General features: G+C 48.6%; 1 protein-coding gene across 1 annotated transcript in view; it reads left to right on the plus strand.

Annotated features, from left to right (window-relative positions):
• DNAAF9 (dynein axonemal assembly factor 9) overlaps positions 1-18,630 on the plus strand; it is a 233,853-nt gene that overhangs the window by 89,134 nt on the left and 126,089 nt on the right. Inside the window, exons 15-18 of the mRNA XM_063925341.1 lie at positions 4,931-4,975; positions 5,368-5,413; positions 5,872-5,983; positions 8,420-8,490. Of these exons, the coding sequence (XP_063781411.1) occupies positions 4,931-4,975; positions 5,368-5,413; positions 5,872-5,983; positions 8,420-8,490 (274 nt within the window). The remainder of the gene's footprint in view (positions 1-4,930; positions 4,976-5,367; positions 5,414-5,871; positions 5,984-8,419; positions 8,491-18,630) is intronic.

Here is an 18,630-nt window from a genome sequence, read left to right on the forward strand (position 1 = left end):
GCCCCACGCAGGCCCTATAGGGGTCCCTTCTTTCGATCCTTTCGTGCCCCTTCCAGATTTTGAGGCCAGGCCAGGGGAGGAGCTTCCGCCTCCCGTGGCCATAGGGGTAGAGGCAGAGGTTCCACAGCCTCAACCCAGTCAGAGGTTAAGTCCTCCACCACTACCACCGCATGACTGGCTTCCCTCCCACCTGGGAGACCACAGGGTGGGAGCTCGTCTGTGGGACTTCAGGGAAGTCTGGGTACAGTCCTGTCCAGATGCTTGGGTCAGGGATCTCCTCATTTGCGGTTACAAGCTCGATTTTCGAACCCGACCGTCCCAGCGGTTTTTTACCACGGGTTTACCAGTTTCCGACGACAAAAGAGTTGCCTTACAGGCAGCGGTAAAGAAGCTTCTATCCGCAAAGGTACTGATCCCTGTTCCCGCTCATCATCGGAAACAGGGCTATTACTCAAGCCTGTTTCTCGTAGCAAAGCCGGACGGCTCGGTCAGACCAATCCTGAACTTGAAGGATCGCAATCCATATTTGAGGGTATTCAAGTTCAAGATGTAGTCCCTCCAGTCTGTTATTGCGGGTTTGGAGCAAAACGAGTTTCTGGCGTCCTTAGACATCAAGGATGCATACTTATATGTTCCCATTTGGCCTCATCAGGCGATTCAGGACGCTTATTTCCAGTTCCAGGCGCTTCCGTTCGGTCTCTCCTGCTCCCAGAGTATACATAAAGGTCATGGCGGTCACGATGGCCCTCCTTCGAAAGCAGGGTGTGACGATTGTTCCCTATCTGGACGATCTGCTCATAAAGGCGCACTCGGCAGACCTGTTACTTCAGAATATCCGGAAAACGCAGGACCTTCTGATTCAGCAAGGGTGGATCCTGAACTTCCCGAAGTCTCACTTATGCCCCTCACAAGTGTTGCTGTTTTTAGGGATGATTCTCGACACGGTCCATCAGAGGGTTTTCCTCCCTCAGGACAAGATCCTGTCTCTGCAGATGCTGGTAAGGTCGGTACTTCGACACCGTCGGGTGTCGGTGTATCTGTGCATTCGTCTTCTGGGAAAGATGGTAACGGCGTTCGAAGCTCTTCCGTGCGGTTGCTTCCACTCTCGACCGTTTCAGCTGTGTCTTCTACATCAGTGGTCAGGATCTCATCTGTTCCTTCATCAGCGGGTGACGCGATCTCCAAAGGCAAGGTCGTCGCTTCTCTGGTGGCTCCGGTCGGCACATCTGTTGGAAGGAAGGCGGTTCGGAGTGTGGGATTGGACTCTCCTCACCACGGACGCAAGTCTGCGAGGATGGGGGGCAGTGACCCTCGAACATCGTTTTCAGGGGCGCTGGTCGATCCACGAATCCGCTCTCCCCATAATCATTCTCGAATTACGGGCGGTATACAACGCCCTGCTTCAGGCGCATCACCTGCTGCGCGGTCGAGCGGTCGGAGTTCAGTCCGACAACGCCACGACTGTAGCATACATCAACCGTCAGGGCGGAGGAGTATGCTCTGTCCATCTCGGCGATATTCATTCCAGGAGCGGACAATTGGGAAGCCGATTATCTCAGCCGACAGGACATGCACCCGGGAGAGTGGTCACTTCATCCCCAGGTGTTTTGGCAGTTGGTCCGCCGGTGGGGAAAACCACAGATCGACCTCATGGCGTCCCGCCTCAACAATCAGCTGCCTCTTTATTACTCTCGAACGAGGGACCCGGCGGCGGCGGGCGTGGATGCCCTCACGGCTCCTTGGAATTTCCAGTTCGTTTACCTCTTTCTTCCTTTCCCGCTGTTGCCTCGGGTTCTGCAGCACATGTCTTTTCTACCTAAGGTGGTGTCCGATTTTCACATCAATCAGCCACTTGTGGTTCCGGCCCTCTCGGAGGACTCTCCAGATTTGAGATCATTGGACGTTGTCAGGGCGCTCAGGATCTATGTGGATAGGACTTCGGCTATTCGGAAGTCAGATTCCTTATTTGTTCTATACGATGGTTGGCCGGCTTCTAAGCAGACCTTGTCTCGATGGATTCGGCTGACCATCAGACAAGCTTTTTTGGCAGCCTCTCGGGAACCTCCGTCTTCAGTTTCAGCGCACTCTACGCGTTCTGTGGGGCCTTCATGGGCGGCTGCTCGTGGGGTATCCATGACTACTTTATGTCGGGCGGCTACTTGGTCGGGCCAACATACGTTTGTCAAATTCTACAGATTTGACACTTTTGCGGCCTCTGCATCACAGTTTGGCCGAGCGGTTTTATAGGACTCTGAGCGCTCTCCCGCCTGTCTTGGGAGCTCTAGGACATCCCCATTGTAACTGCGCTCCAGTGTCCCCTAGTGGATGAAGGAGAAATCAGGATTTTGGTACTTACCGATAAATCCCTTTCTCCGATTCCACAGGGGACACTGGACGCCCACCCAGCGCTGTTTCCTCCTTTTTCGCTTAACGGTTTGCAGATCACTATGTGACTGCTTGTTTGGTTCAGGTTAACCTTTTTGTTAGGTTAGGTTCCAAGTTGGTTTCATGTTATCCTGGTTGGGTGGTCTTCAGTATGCCGACTGACGGGATCCCGGCGCACAGTATACCAGCGCCGGAATCCCGACAGCCGGCATACCGACACTTATTCTCCCACCGTGCCCATAGCGTGGCGAGCGCAACGAGCCCGCAAGGGGCTCATTTGTGCTCGCCACACTGTCGGTAAGCCGGCGGTCGGGCTCCCGGCGCCGGTATGCTGGTCGCCGGGAGCCCAGCCGCCGGCATACCATACTGAACCGATCCTGGTTTACATGGCGGCGTTAACCTCCTCTACTTTAACGTTAGTTTATTCGATCTCTCCTCGGGCACAGTTTTACATAGACTGGCTTGGAGGGGTGTCATAGTAGGGGAGGAGCTAGCCACGGTGTTTGAGTTTTAAAGTGCCAGCTCCCAGTTACTGCCTACTATTTCCCATTGTAACTGCGCTCCAGTGTCCCCTGTGGAATCGGAGAAAGGGATTAAGTACCAAAATCCTGATTATTCGTCAGTCTGGAAACGGACGCGTCAACTATGGTTGGGTTTTCCCATTTTTTCCTATCTACCTCAGGGAAGGGAAAAGCAACCAGAACCCTTTTTGGGATCTGGATTTTTTACTCCCGGTTTTCCCAAGATTTTTCAAATAAAGCGTTTAATTCTTTAGATGCAGGGAAGGTTAGTGAGGCTTTCTTATTGTCTGTGAAGTAAGCCTCCTCAACCTGGTCAGGTGGTGTGTCAGTAATATTTAACACATCTCTAATGGCCTCAATCATTAGCTGCACCCCTTTTGTAAGGGATGCCGCCCCCCTCAGCACATCCCCTTCACCATCTGCTGTGTCGAGTCGGTATCCGTGTCATCTTGCATAATCTGGGCAAGTGCACGTTTCTGTGGGTATATGCTAGGGGAATTTGAAGGAATAGGGATAAAACCTGACCAAACTGCCATAGATTTATTTAAAACCTGAGTTTCAGTCTCAGTATGAGCTACCCTAGTAGAGATCTGAGAGATCATACCCTTAATAGAGGTTAACCACTCAGGCTCATTAATAGGGATCTGAGATAAGACATTACATTACTGTGAACATGGAATGGATTCCTCCTGAGAGGAAATGTCCTCTGCAGCATAAGACACAGAGTCCCTAGACATGGCTATGTGAGACCACACACACACACACACACACACACACACACACACACACACACACACACACACACAAATGTCGGCCACAGTTTCCCCCCAAGTATGCCACAGAAAATTGGAGCCAACCTACACACAGCGCTTTCCTAGGTAGGTATAATACCACTACCTGGTGCTTACTGTGTACCTTAATAGACTACACAGTATTTACACAGCCCCCCCCCTTCTACAACCCCCTGGTACCATACAGGATAGCTGGAGTTGCTTGAAGTGACAGCTCTCCCTGTCAGCGTCTCTGTAGAGGATCTGCAGGCAGGAAAATGGCGCAGACGCAGCTGGGTCCGCTCTGAGGAGAAGCTCCGCCCCCTTAACATGGCGCTGCTTCCTGCTCTTCAGTTTTTTATACTGGCCTGAGGATTGTTGCTGGCAGTGTAACCGAGGTCCCTGACAGGCTAGCGACCAGTGTAGGGTATAGGCGCTGGCTCTATGTACCGCTGAGCCTCCGATGCACTCCTGCCCTGTTGCCGCCATCTTCTCACCGGCTCCCCGCTTGCCAGGTGGGCCGGTGACTCACTCGCCACCGGAATCTTCTGGCTCTGTAAGGGGGTGGCGGCATGCTGCGGGAGTGAGCGGTCGCCTGGGGCGGCTAACGATCATCACCCAGGAGCTCTGTGTCCTGTCAGCGGAGACAGTGGCTCAGACCCCTCAGGGTGTACACTACCCCCCCCCCCCCCCCCCCCCTGGTCCCACGAAGCAGGGAGGCTGTTGCCAGCAGCCTCCCTTTGCCTAAATGACTCTTAGAAAAAAATAAAACTAAAGAAGCTCTAGAAGCTCCACTAGCTGTGACCGGCTCTTCCGGGCACATTTTCTAAACTGAGTCTGGTAGGAGGGGCATAGAGGGAGGAGCCAGCACACACTCTCAAACTCTTAAAGTGCCAATGGCTCCTAGTGGACCTGTCTATACCACCATGGTACTGGTACTAATGTGGACCCCAGCATCCTCTAGGACGTAAGTGAAATCCGAGTAACCGGGTGATTGGTGATGCCATGTGTTGGTGTTTGCACCCCTACCATGCCACCCATGAATAATATAGAAACAAGGCTTTGGGAGGAGATGAGGATGTATTGCGAGGAAGACTGAACAGCTTTGTAATGTGCAGTTATCTCTCCGTGATCTCTGTGTATATTAGGAGCTTTGGGAAACATTCCTACCTGTATAGTCACCATGTATGAGCAGTAATGTAAAATGATAATAGGGTGAGTGGCCTTAAAGTTACAGTGTTTCTCTTCTTCTAGGTCTAAAGTAACATTTCATATTGAAGCTGTGAACAGTCTGGGCAGGTAAAGTGGCATTTCGCTAGTTGTGCTCAATGTAACATTGGGCCTAATTCAGATCTGATCGCAGCAGCAAATTTGTTAGCTAATGGGCAAAACCATGTGCACTGCAGGGGGGGCAGATGTAACATGTGCAGAGAGAGTTAGATTTGGGTGGGGTGTGTTCAAACTGAAATCTAAATTGCAGTGTAATAATAAAGCAGCCAGTATTTACCCTGCACAGAAACAATATAACCCACCCAAATCTAACTCTCTCTGCACATGTTACATCTGCCCCACCTGCAGTGCACATGGTTTTGTCCATTAGCTAACACATGTATTGCTGCGATCAGATCTGACTTAGGCCCATTGTACGCATGTAACTTGACAAACGCTTACGGCCTGTTCTTTGCCTCTAGGATTGTGCCATTGGACCATAATGATAGCAAGCATCTGATAAAGTCTGTAAGTAGCTGTATATGTTTTACCTTCTGCATACGTCTGGCAGCAATCTGATCTGTTAGGATGATCAAACTAAACCCTTCTGTAAAGGTGATCCTTACATACCCGTATGTCACTCTCGCATTCACCCGCGGATAAGTGCTGCAGAGGAGAGACAGATACACACCAGCCTGCATATGTAAGCCCTAACTCCTGCGCTGCTGGGGTTTCCAATTCTATTAAAGCAATATTCCCTTCTATCTGGTGATCAGTGGTAACCTGATGTCTTCTTGCACCTCCATAGGCTGCATTCAGACATCGGCTACAGAGACGCATCCCGCCGACCCTCCCCCCATAGTGTAACTGTCATCATCTGCTTTGTTTATTGTCAGTTATTATAGAGCTAGAAGTGATACATTGTATGGAATAGCGCACCGGAGCGCACAATATAATGGTGATCGTGGCGTGCGCTTCTCTTTCAGGCTTCCATGACTGTGTACGACATTCCTGACCTGCAGGGCGGAAGAGGGAATTTGGGGTCCGTCGTGTTTTCAGAATCGTTTTTGAAGTCAGAAATTCTTGTTCGAGACAAAGGTAGAAACGTTTCTGTGAAATCGCGATTACTTTCTCCCCTTTATACCAAGTGCAGCTGAACACCACACACCGTGTACCAGGGACGCCGAGTTGTGACCACACAGGCATTAGCGAGAACAAAGTCACAGCTGAAGCACAACCGATCTCTGGCACGGGCAAAAGCCACGGCCGCTGCATCGGAGACTTGTTTACACAGATTGGGACTCACTCAGATGTACAAATGCTGCACAGAAATGTGATCAGTGTAATCTAGCAATGTAGATTTGTTGCTCACAGTTATATTTATGCGAATAAGATGCACATCTTGATTGAGAAAGATGCTCAGCAGGAAATGGGTCTTCCGGGACCTGGCGCTCCAAGAGGGGCTATTTGGGGGCTACTGCAGGAGCAGGGATGCTGTGTACACACTATGCAGATAGAATAGTGCTCTGGTCCTCGCAGTGATGATCGGATTTGTGTCCACCCTGAATACAACCATCAATCTTTAGCTCAGTGTGTACCTTCTACAATGGGATCGGGAGGTCAGGCATGTTAATTTTTAAGGAGCTTAAAAGATGCGACCTCCTGATCTGACCGGTTCAGTCGTTTTTAAAACCATTCATCAGCTAACGATGCGGCCTACACGGCCGATAAACTGGTATCTGATGATCTGCCCGATTAAATAGATAGGCGTGTACCCAGCTTATACAGGACACATCTGTAATCGGTGGAGAAATCTTCCCCAGGAATATCCGTACAGCAGGGACCGTGGTGGAAATGTGCTGTATAATACAGATAAATCGTTCCGCTCTGGCCTCGTGGTCCTATAAACAGACATACCAGTTTCTCTGCCGGCGGAGACTGGTGGGAGCGATGGGAAGTGTTGGGGCTGGGTGTGAATATTTATTTTGGTGTGATGCCTTTTTGGGTGGGAAAACTCCTTGTGTATTTTCTGGTGTTTATACTCACAGATAAACATGGAAATGGGAGAGTAAATAAATATGGGGCCGGCTTCTCTCTATAATTATACACCGCGTGTTTTTCTTCCTGTATTGTTCCCACTGATGCTTTGTCTGTGGAAAGTAACAATCCAGAAACACGTTGTAATGTATTCTGCAAACAATGTACTTTCTTTATAAAGACGTGACTCATGTAGCATAATATGTTACTCCTAAATTGTAAGGACAGATGGTGTGAGCAACACAGGACAGGCATGTTCTATGTTGTGAGCCCATATATGTGTCTATAAGTGTATAGATTACATAATGTACAGCTAGCGTGTCATCTTCCCAGGACAGGCGTGTTCTATGTTGTGAGCCCATATATGTGTCTATAAGTGTATAGGATATGTAATGTACAGATAGCGTGTGATCTTCCCAGGACAGGCGTGTTCTATGTTGTGAGCCCATATGTGTCTATAAGTGTATAGAATATGTAATGTACAGATAGCGTGTGATCTTCCCAGGACAGGCGTGTTCTATGTTGTGAGCCCATATATGTGTCTATAAGTGTATAGATTATATAATGTACAGATAGCATGTATGTGTCTAGAAGTGTATAGATTACATAATGTACAGCTAGCGTGTCATCTTCCCAGGACAGGCGTGTTCTATGTTGTGAGCCCATATATGTGTATAGAATATATAATGTACAGATAGCATGTAATCTTCCCAGGACAGGCGTGTTCTATGTTGTGAGCCCATATCTGTGTCTAGAAGTGTATAGAATATATAATGTACAGCTAGCGTGTAATCTTCCCAGGACTGGTGTGTTCTATGTTGTGAGCCCATATATATGTCTAGAAGTGTATAGAATATATAATGTACAGATAGCATGTAATCTTCCCAGGACAGGCGTGTTCTATGTTGTGAGCCCATATCTGTGTCTAGAAGTGTATAGATTATATAATGTACAGATAGCGTATGATCTTCCCAGGACAGGCGTGTTCTATGTTGTGAGCCCATATATGTGTCTATAAGTGTATAGATTATATAATGTACAGATAGCATGTAATCTTCCCAGGACAGGCGTGTTCTATGTTGTGAGCCCATGTCTGTGTCTAGAAGTGTATAGAATATATAATGTACAGATAGCGTGTCATCTTCCCAGGACAGGCGTGTTCTATGTTGTGAGCCCATGTCTGTGTCTATAAGTGTATAGAATATATAATGTACAGCTAGCGTGTCATCTTCCCAGGAAAGGCGTGTTCTATGTTGTGAGCCCATGTCTGTGTCTATAAGTGTATAAAATATATAATGTACAGCTAGCGTGTGAGCCCATCTGTGTCTTTAAGTACATATATTATATAATGTACAGATAAGAGTGCTAGCTCTCTGGGTCATGTAGGAGTCCCTTCCCACTAAGCCATGAGACAGAACATGATTTCCTCTGTGTGCAGATGGGTAAGTGTGACCATTCCATTCCCATACCGACACGTATGTCTTCTTATTTTCCCAGATGGAGCGATGACTTCAGATAATAACTACATCATCCTGACTGCTGCTGTTCCACGCTATATATCATGGCTGGTTAGTATTATGTGCAGCCTCCATTATGGGGGGCAGGGTATCTGTAACCTCCATCCTATCACATCTCCCCTTCTTGCCTGAGCATTGTAAGCCTCAAATGATCATGACACGAAGGGTGGAATTCAATTGTTTGAAAAGTCAGTTGGGTGTCTGTTTTTTCCTATCTAATAGACAATGGAAAAACAGGCAACCAACCGACTTTTTAAACATTTGAATTCCCCCCTAAAAGTGAAGTTTCTTTACATGAAGGAGCCAATAAAGCAACCTGAATTATTGCTGGAATGAAAAAGGGGAGGGTGTGATATAAGCTATATTGATGACATAAGTCTATTGTTTCTATTCCGGCCAGTGAAAGGAACCATTAGTTTATGGTGAAGTAGAGAACATGATTACATACTACAAGTCACCTTACTGCTGTCATGGTGTGTTAGTAGTGATCCCACTATAAATGTAGACGGCTATTAATGAATGTTAGTAATTCTGCAAATTATCCGGAGAGCTGCACGGCAACCACAGTCACATGGCACGTGATGGAAACGCTCTCTTATCTCTGTCTGCACTGTGATACCTACTTGCTCCTTCTCCCATTCTGCCATTACATGACATGCTTGAGAGCCGGTATAGCTGACCAGCAATGTCTGGCAGCCATACTTGTTTTCTCTCCTGAGGGATTTTGTATTGGGCAATATTCAGTAGGAGGACGAATAAGCGATAACTAACATTCCAGTTGGGAGTTGACAGGCTGGTACTTTATCTCTCTGTAGTTCATCTCTCAGCAAGGCTTACCCCTAAGCACCTTATACGTGCATCTGATTTAAGTTCTTTAAGGAGAATTATCTTAATTGTTGGAATGCAGCTTTAATATATGTTTGAACGTAATTAATGCTAAATAAGGATAAAATCCTTTACAACGTCTCTTTAACAGGCGGCCAATTTCTTCCCACACTATCGCTGAGCAGAAATCATATTTCATGTTTTGGTGATATTCACTGCACATGTACAGATGCATCCTCCTACATCTAGCCTCAGTGGGGGTTATTCAGATGTGAAAGCAAAGCAAAAAAAGCCAGCAACTGGGCAAAACCATGCTTCACTGCAGGTGGGGCAGAGGTAAAGTGCAGAGAGTAATGGCCCCTACACATTCGGCGACCCGCAGCCCGACGGCCGATACGGCAGATGCGCGACCCGGCGACGGGGGAGTTAAGTTTCTTCACTCCCCCAGTCTCTTGGCTCCATAGCGGTGCAAGCATAAGCGACCTGGCACCATCGATTAATGAGCGTGGGGCCGCGCATCATTCATCGTTGGTGCCTACTCATTCATTAATGAACAAGAATGTTCATATCGTTCAGTTATATTGCCTAATGTGTAGGGCCTATTAGATTGTGTGTGTGTGTGGGGGGGGAGGACGACAACTGAAATTAAACCTGCAGTGTAAAATAAAGCGTGTGGGCTACATGCAGAAGCAGCCAGTATTTACCCTGCACAGAAACATCATGAGTGTATTTCCTCCCATTGCTGTGCACAATGCTTTGCTCCAGATACTTGCTTTTTCTGCTTTGCTTCCAAATCAGGCCCAATACGCCATGCAGCGCAAGATGCCTGGTGTGAGTGGGCCGCAGAATGCTAGAAGATTCTCACGCGACTTGGCGTGCTGCAGCACAGATGTATGAGGCATATCTGCAATTGTCAGTGTTCAAACCTCAAAAACAGCCTGACAAATGACACACCATACACAGCGTCGTATATCAAATTATCAGTCTCCTTGTGCACCCTAGTCACATTGCATTGCGATTAATTTGATATATGGCATTTGTACATCTGTGTATGATGGAGTCTCTGACTCTGTATACGAAGTGCTACAATGTAGCAGCCGCAGCTTTTCTCTTTCATCCACTAGGGGACACTGGAGCGTTCCTTACACATTAGGGGTGTGAAGCTTGCAACCGGAGGTGTGGCACAATCTAAAATTAGTATTGTCTGCACAGCCGGCTCCTCCCCCTTCACATCCCTCCTCCCTCAGTTTTGAAAATTGTGCTGGAGGGACAGCACGTGGAGCACAGAGCTCCTGACTAAATTTGTGAGAGACAACGATCCCTATTGAATGGACCTGCATCTCGCGACAGGAATACAGATGATAAAGGTGCTGCGTCTCCCTAGGAAAAGGGGGACAAAGCCTGATAATACTGAGAGACAAAGATCCCTTTTGAAGGGATCTGCATCTCTCACAGGAGATCCTCTTTAAATCGGATCATCAGGTCTGTGAGTACTGAAGAAAAGGGTTTTATTCATACAGTAGCCAGCATAGCTGAGTGGATAGAGCTGCTGACTTGTAATTCTCAGAGTTCAAAGTCCACACATGGCCACTTAATTTACTCCCTTACGGAAGTTAATTAGCTACTCAGATCCCGCAGCGGCGCGCCGGACAGCACAACAGTGTGAGGCAGCCGGGATCCCTTCAGCAGCGCAGCAAGTCTCCCCTGTCAGCATTAGAGAGGCGCCACTACGGGACATGATTAGAGCGGTCCCAGCGCGCGCCGGCCAGCAGGAGATTACAATGCCGCGCGGCTGAGCAAATACCCTCAGCCGCCGGAGGCGGGGAGCGGGAGAGAGACGCTGCAGTGAGCACGCAGCTGAGGAGATTTACTCAGCTGCGGGCAGGCACTGAAAGCCCAAGGGGGTGCAACAGGAAGCCTCATGTACGGCCCGAATTTTACAATACTGCTAGACATAAAGAAGTGTGGGCAGTGGGGCTCACCAGTGGAAGATCCCCCTCCTCAATGAGGTGTCCAGAATTTTGCAGTGGCGGCCATCTTAAAATTCACAACAGGCCCCAAAGTACATTGGAGCCTCCCCCTATTATAGCTTTATAGTCACAAGTAAATTCTACGTGTACAAACAGCACCCTCTCCTGGTGAAAGGTTATATATGTATATATATATATATCTATATATATCTATATATATCTATATATATATATATATATATATATATATATATATATATTTCTCTAACGTCCTAGTGGATGCTGGGGACTCCGAAAGGACCATGGGGAATAGCGGCTCCGCAGGAGACTGGGCACAAAGTAAAAGCTTTAGGACTAGCTGGTGTGCACTGGCTCCTCCCCCTATGACCCTCCTCCAAGCCTCAGTTAAGATTTTGTGCCCGAACGAGAAGGGTGCAATCTAGGTGGCTCTCCTGAGCTGCTTAGAGTAAAAGTTTAAATAGGTTTTTTTATTTTCAGTGAGACCTGCTGGCAACAGGCTTACTGCATCGAGGGACTAAGGGGAGAAGAAGCGAACTCACCTGCGTGCAGAGTGGATTGGGCTTCTTAGGCTACTGGACATTAGCTCCAGAGGGACGATCACAGGCCCAGCCATGGATGGGTCCCGGAGCCGCGCCGCCGGCCCCCTTATATTAGGGAAAAACACTTAAATAAGGTTATCCCTGTATATATATATATATATATATATATAGCGCTCTGGTGTGTGCTGGCAAACTCTCCCTCTGTCTCCCCAAAGGGCTAGTGGGGTCCTGTCCTCTGTCAGAGCATTCCCTGTGTGTGTGCTGTGTGTCGGTACGCTGTGTCGACATGTATGAGGAGGAAAATGGTGTGGAGGCGGAGCAATTGCCTGTGTTAGTGATGTCACCCCCTAGGGAGTCGACACCTGACTGGATGGTCTTATGGAAAGAATTACGTGATAGTGTCGGCACTTTACAAAAGACTGTTGACGACATGAGACAGCCGGCAAATCAGTTAATAACTGTACAGGCGTCTCAAACACCGTCAGGGGCTATAAAACGCCCGTTACCTCAGGTCGATACAGACACTGACACGGACACTGACTCCAGTGTCGACGGTGAGGAAACAAACGTATTTTCCAGTAGGGCCACACGTTACATGATCACGGCAATGAAGGAGGTTTTGGACATTTCTGATACTACAAGTACCACAAAAAAGGGTATTATGTGGGGTGTGAAAAAACTACCCGTAGTTTTTCCTGAATCAGATGAATTAAATGAGGTGTGTGATGAAGCGTGGGTTTCCCCCGATAAAAAACTGCTAATTTCTAAAAAATTATTGGCATTATACCCTTTCCCGCCAGAGGTTAGGGCGCGTTGGGAAACACCCCCTAGCGTAGATAAGGCGCTCACACGCTTATCAAAACAAGTGGCGTTACCGTCTCCTGATACGGCCGCCCTCAAGGAACCAGCTGATAGGAAGCTGGAAAATATCCTTTCTCTAACGTCCTAAGTGGATGCTGGGGACTCCGTCAGGACCATGGGGAATAGCGGCTCCGCAGGAGACAGGGCACAAAAATAAAGCTTTAGGATCAGGTGGTGTGTACTGGCTCCTCCCCCTATGACCCTCCTCCAAGCCTCAGTTAGGTTTTTGTGCCCGTCCGAGCAGGGTGCAATCTAGGTGGCTCTCTTAAAGAGCTGCTTAGAAAAAGTTTTTTAGGTTTTTTATTTTCAGTGAGTCCTGCTGGCAACAGGCTCACTGCATCGAGGGACTTAGGGGAGAGAATTTCAACTCACCTGCGTGCAGGATGGATTGGATTCTTAGGCTACTGGACACCATTAGCTCCAGAGGGAGTCGGAACACAGGTCTCACCCTGGGGTTCGTCCCGGAGCCGCGCCGCCGACCCCCCTTACAGATGCTGAAGATTGAAGGTCCGGAAACAGGCGGCAGAAGGCTCTTCAGTCTTCATGAAGGTAGCGCACAGCACTGCAGCTGTGCGCCATTGTTGTCACACACTTCACACCAAGCGGTCACGGAGGGTGCAGGGCGCTGCTGGGGGCGCCCTGGGCAGCAATATTTTATTACCTTAAGGCAAAAGAATACATCACATATAGCCATTAAGGCTATATGTATGTATTTAACCCATGCCAGTTATCTAAATCCACGGGAGGAAAGCCCGCCGAAATAGGGGGCGGGGCTTATTCTCCTCAGCACACAGCGCCATTTTCCTGCTCAGCTCCGCTGTGAGGAAGGCTCCCAGGACTCTCCCCTGCACTGCACTACAGAAACAGGGTAAAACAGAGAGGGGGGGCATTTTTTTGGCGATATACTGGATATATTTAAGCTGCTATAAGGAACAACACTTATATAAGGTTGTTCCCATATATATTATAGCGCTTGGGTGTGTGCTGGCAAACTCTCCCTCTGTCTCCCCAAAGGGCTAGTGGGGTCCTGTCTTCGATAAGAGCATTCCCTGTGTGTCTGCTGTGTGTCGGTACGTGTGTGTCGACATGTATGAGGACGATGTTGGCGTGGAGGCAGAGCAATTGCCGATAATGGTGATGTCACCCCCCAGGGAGTCGACACCGTAATGGATGGCTTTGTTTATGGAATTACGTGATAATGTCAGCACATTACAAAAATCAGTTGACGACATGAGACGGCCGGCAAACCAGTTAGTACCTGCCCAGGCGTCTCAGACACCGTCAGGGGCTGTAAAGCGCCCTTTACCTCAGTCGGTCGACACAGACACTGAATCTAGTGTCGACGGTGATGAAACAAACGTATTTTCAAGTAGGGCCACACGTTATATGATCACGGCAATGAAGGAGGCTTTGCATATCTCTGAGGCTGCAAGTACCACAAAAAGGGGTATTATGTGGGGGGTGAAAAAACTACCTGTAGTTTTTCCTGAATCAGAGGAATTAAATGATGTATGTGATGAAGCGTGGTTTAACCCAGATAGAAAAATGCTAATTTCAAAAAAGTTATTAGCATTATACCCTTTCCCGCCAGAGGTTAGGGCGCGCTGGGAAACACCCCCTAGGGTGGATAAGGCGCTCACACGCTTATCAAAACAAGTGGCGTTACCGTCTCCGGATACGGCCGCCCTCAAGGATCCAGCAGATAGGAGACTGGAAACTACCCTAAAAAGTATATACACACATACTGGTGTTATACTGCGACCGGCCATCGCCTCAGCCTGGATGTGCAGTGCTGGGGTCGTCTGGTTGGATTCCCTGACTGAAAATATTGATACCCTGGATAGGGACAGTATTTTATTGACTATAGAGCAATTAAAGGATGCTTTCCTTTATATGCGAGATGCGCAGAGAGATATTTGCACTCTGGCATCGAGAGTAAATGCGATGTCCATATCTGCCAGAAGGAGTTTATGGACGCGACAGTGGTCAGGTGATGCGGATTCCAAACGACATATGGAAGTATTGCCGTATAAAGGGGAGGAATTATTTGGCGTCGGTCTATCGGATCTGGTGGCCACGGCAACTGCCGGAAAATCCACCTTTTTACCTCAGACCCCCTCCCAACAGAAAAAGACACCGTCTTTTCAGCCGCAGTCCTTTCGGTCCTATAAGAACAAGCGGACAAAAGGACAGTCATATCTGCCTAGGGGCAGAGGAAGGGGTAAGAGAGGGCAGCAAGCAGCCCCTGCCCAGGAACAGAAGCCCTCCCAGGGTTCTGCAAAGCCCTCAGCATGACGCTGGGGCCTTACAAGCGGACTCAGGAACGGTGGGGGGTCGACTCAAGAATTTCAGCGCACAGTGGGCTTGCTCACAGGTGGACCCCTGGATTCTGCAGGTAGTATCTCAGGGTTACAGGTTGGAATTCGAGAAGTCTCCCCCTCGCCGGTTCCTAAAGTCTGCTTTGCCAACGTCTCCCTCAGACAGGGCGACGGTATTGGAAGCCATTCACAAGCTGTTTGCTCAGCAGGTGATAGTCAAGGTACCCCTCCTACAACAGGGAAAGGGGTATTACTCCACGCTATTTGTGGTACCGAAGCCGGACGGCTCGGTAAGACCTATTCTAAATCTGAAATCTTTGAACCTGTACATACAAAAATTCAAGTTCAAGATGGAGTCACTCAGAGCAGTGATAGCGAATCTGGAAGAAGGGGACTTTATGGTGTCCCTGGACATAAAGGATGCTTACCTGCATGTCCCAATTTGCCCTTCACATCAAGGGTACCTCAGGTTCGTGGTGCAAAACTGTCATTATCAGTTTCAGACGCTGCCGTTTGGATTGTCCACGGCACCTCGGGTCTTTACCAAGGTAATGGCCGAAATGATGATTCTTCTGCGAAGAAGAGGCGTATTAATTATCCCTTACTTGGACGATCTCCTGATAAGGGCAAGGTCCAGAGAACAGCTGGAGGACGGAGTAGCACTAACCCAAGTAGTGCTGCAACAACACGGGTGGATTCTGAATTTTCCAAAATCTCAGTTGACCCCGACAACACGTCTGCTGTTCCTGGGAATGATTCTGGACACGGTTCAGAAAAAGGTGTTTCTTCCGGAGGAGAAAGCCAGGGAGTTATCCGAACTTGTCAGGAACCTCCTAAAACCAGGGACAGTGTCTGTACATCAATGCACAAGAGTCCTGGGAAAGATGGTGGCTTCTTACGAAGCGATTCCATTCGGCAGATTCCACGCACAAACTTTTCAGTGGGATCTGCTGGACAAATGGTCCGGATCGCATCTGCAGATGCATCAGCGGATAACCTTATCGCCACGGACAAGGGTGTCTCTTCTGTGGTGGTTGCAGAGTGCTCATCTGTTAGAGGGCCGCAGATTCGGCATACAGGACTGGGTCCTGGTGACCACGGATGCCAGTCTGAGAGGCTGGGGAGCGGTCACACAAGGAAGAAACTTCCAGGGAGTATGGTCAAGCCTGGAGATGTCTCTTCACATAAATATACTGGAGCTAAGAGCGATTTACAATTCTCTAAGTCTGGCAAAACCCCTGCTTCAGGGTCAGCCGGTGTTGATCCAGTCGGACAACATCACGGCAGTCGCCCACGTAAACAGACAGGGCGGCACAAGAAGCAGGACAGCAATGGCAGAAGCTGCAAGGATTCTTCGCTGGGCGGAAGATCATGTGATAGCACTGTCAGCAGTATTCATTCCGGGAGTGGACAACTGGGAAGCAGACTTCCTCAGCAGACACGATCTACACCCGGGAGAGTGGGGACTTCATCCAGAAGTCTTCCACATGATTGTGAACCGTTGGGAAAAACCAATGGTGGATATGATGGCGTCCCGCCTCAACAAAAAACTGGACAGGTATTGCGCCAGGTCAAGAGATCCTCAGGCAATAGCTGTGGACGCTCTGGTAACACCGTGGGTGTTCCAGTCAGTGTATGTGTTCCCTCCTCTGCCTCTCATACCAAAAGTACTGAGAATTATACGGCAGAAGGGAGTAAGAACGATACTAGTGGCTCCGGATTGGCCAAGAAGAACTTGGTACCCGGAACTTCAAGAGATGCTCACGGAGGATCCGTGGCCTCTACCTCTAAGACGGGACCTGCTTCAGCAGGGACCGTGTCTATTCCAAGACTTACCGCGGCTGCGTTTGACGGCATGGCGGTTGAACGCCGAATTCTAAAGGAAAAAGGCATTCCGGAAGAGGTCATTCCTACACTGGTAAAAGCCAGGAAGGAGGTGACTGCACAACATTATCACCGCATTTGGAGAAAATATGTTGCGTGGTGTGAGGCCAGGAAGGCCCCCACGGAGGAATTTCAACTGGGTCGATTCCTACATTTCCTGCAAACAGGATTGTCTATGGGCCTCAAATTGGGGTCCATTAAGGTTCAAATTTCGGCCCTGTCGATTTTCTTCCAGAAAGAATTGGCTTCAGTTCCTGAAGTCCAGACTTTTGTAAAAGGAGTACTACATATACAGCCCCCGGTTGTGCCCCCAGTGGCACCGTGGGATCTTAATGTAGTCTTGGATTTCTCAAATCCCATTGGTTTGAGCCGCTCAAATCGGTGGAGCTGAAGTATCTCACATGGAAAGTAACCATGCTACTGGCCCTGGCTTCAGCCAGGAGAGTATCAGAATTGGCGGCTTTATCATATAAGAGCCCATATCTGATTTTCCATACGGACAGGGCAGAACTGCGGACGCGTCCTCATTTTCTGCCTAAGGTGGTGTCAGCGTTTCACCTGAACCAGCCTATTGTGGTGCCTGCGGCTACTAACGAGTTGGAGGATTCCAAGTTGTTGGACGTGGTCCGGGCATTGAAAATATATATTTCAAGAACGGCGGGAGTCAGAAAGTCTGACTCACTGCTTATATTGTATGCACCCAACAAGATGGGTGCTCCTGCTTCTAAGCAGACGATTGCTCGTTGGATTTGTAGCACAATTCAACTTGCACATTCTGTGGCAGGCTTGCCACAACCTAAATCTGTCAAGGCCCATTCCACAAGGAAAGTGGGCTCATCCTGGGCGGCTGCCCGGGGAGTCTCGGCATTACAACTCTGCCGAGCTGCTACTTGGTCAGGGGCAAATACGTTTGCAAAATTCTACAAATTTGATACCTTGGCTGAGGAGGACCTTGAGTTCTCTCATTCGGTGCTGCAGAGTCATCCGCACTCTCCCGCCCGTTTGGGAGCTTTGGTATAATCCCCATGGTCCTGACGGAGTCCCCAGCATCCACTTAGGACGTTAGAGAAAATAAGAATTTACTTACCGATAATTCTATTTCTCGTAGTCCGTAGTGGATGCTGGGCGCCCATCCCAAGTGCGGATTGTCTGCAATACTTGTACATAGTTATTGTTACAAAAAAACCGGGTTGTTATTTGTTGTGAGCCGTCTGTTCAGAGGCTCCTACGTTTGTCATACTGTTAACTGGGTTCAGATCACAAGTTATACGGTGTGATTGGTGTGGCTGGTATGAGTCTTACCCGGGGTTCAATATCCTTCCTTATTGTGTACGCTCGTCCGGGCACAGTATCCTAACTGAGGCTTGGAGGAGGGTCATAGGGGGAGGAGCCAGTGCACACCACCTGATCCTAAAGCTTTATTTTTGTGCCCTGTCTCCTGCGGAGCCGCTATTCCCCATGGTCCTGACGGAGTCCCCAGCATCCACTACGGACTACGAGAAATAGAATTATCGGTAAGTAAATTCTTATTTAAAAGTATATACACACATACTGGTATTATACTGCGACCAGCAATCGCCTCAGCCTGGATGTGCAGTGCTGGGGTGGCTTGGTCGGATTCCCTGACTGAAAATATTGATACCCTGGACAGGGACAATATATTATTGACTATAGAGCATTTAAAGGATGCATTTCTTTATATGCGAGATGCACAGAGGGATATTTGCACTCTGGCATCAAGAGTAAGTGCGATGTCCATTTCTGCCAGAAGAG

Source organism: Pseudophryne corroboree, chromosome 1 (genome assembly GCF_028390025.1).
Source record: "Pseudophryne corroboree isolate aPseCor3 chromosome 1, aPseCor3.hap2, whole genome shotgun sequence".
Taxonomy (NCBI): domain Eukaryota; kingdom Metazoa; phylum Chordata; class Amphibia; order Anura; family Myobatrachidae; genus Pseudophryne; species Pseudophryne corroboree.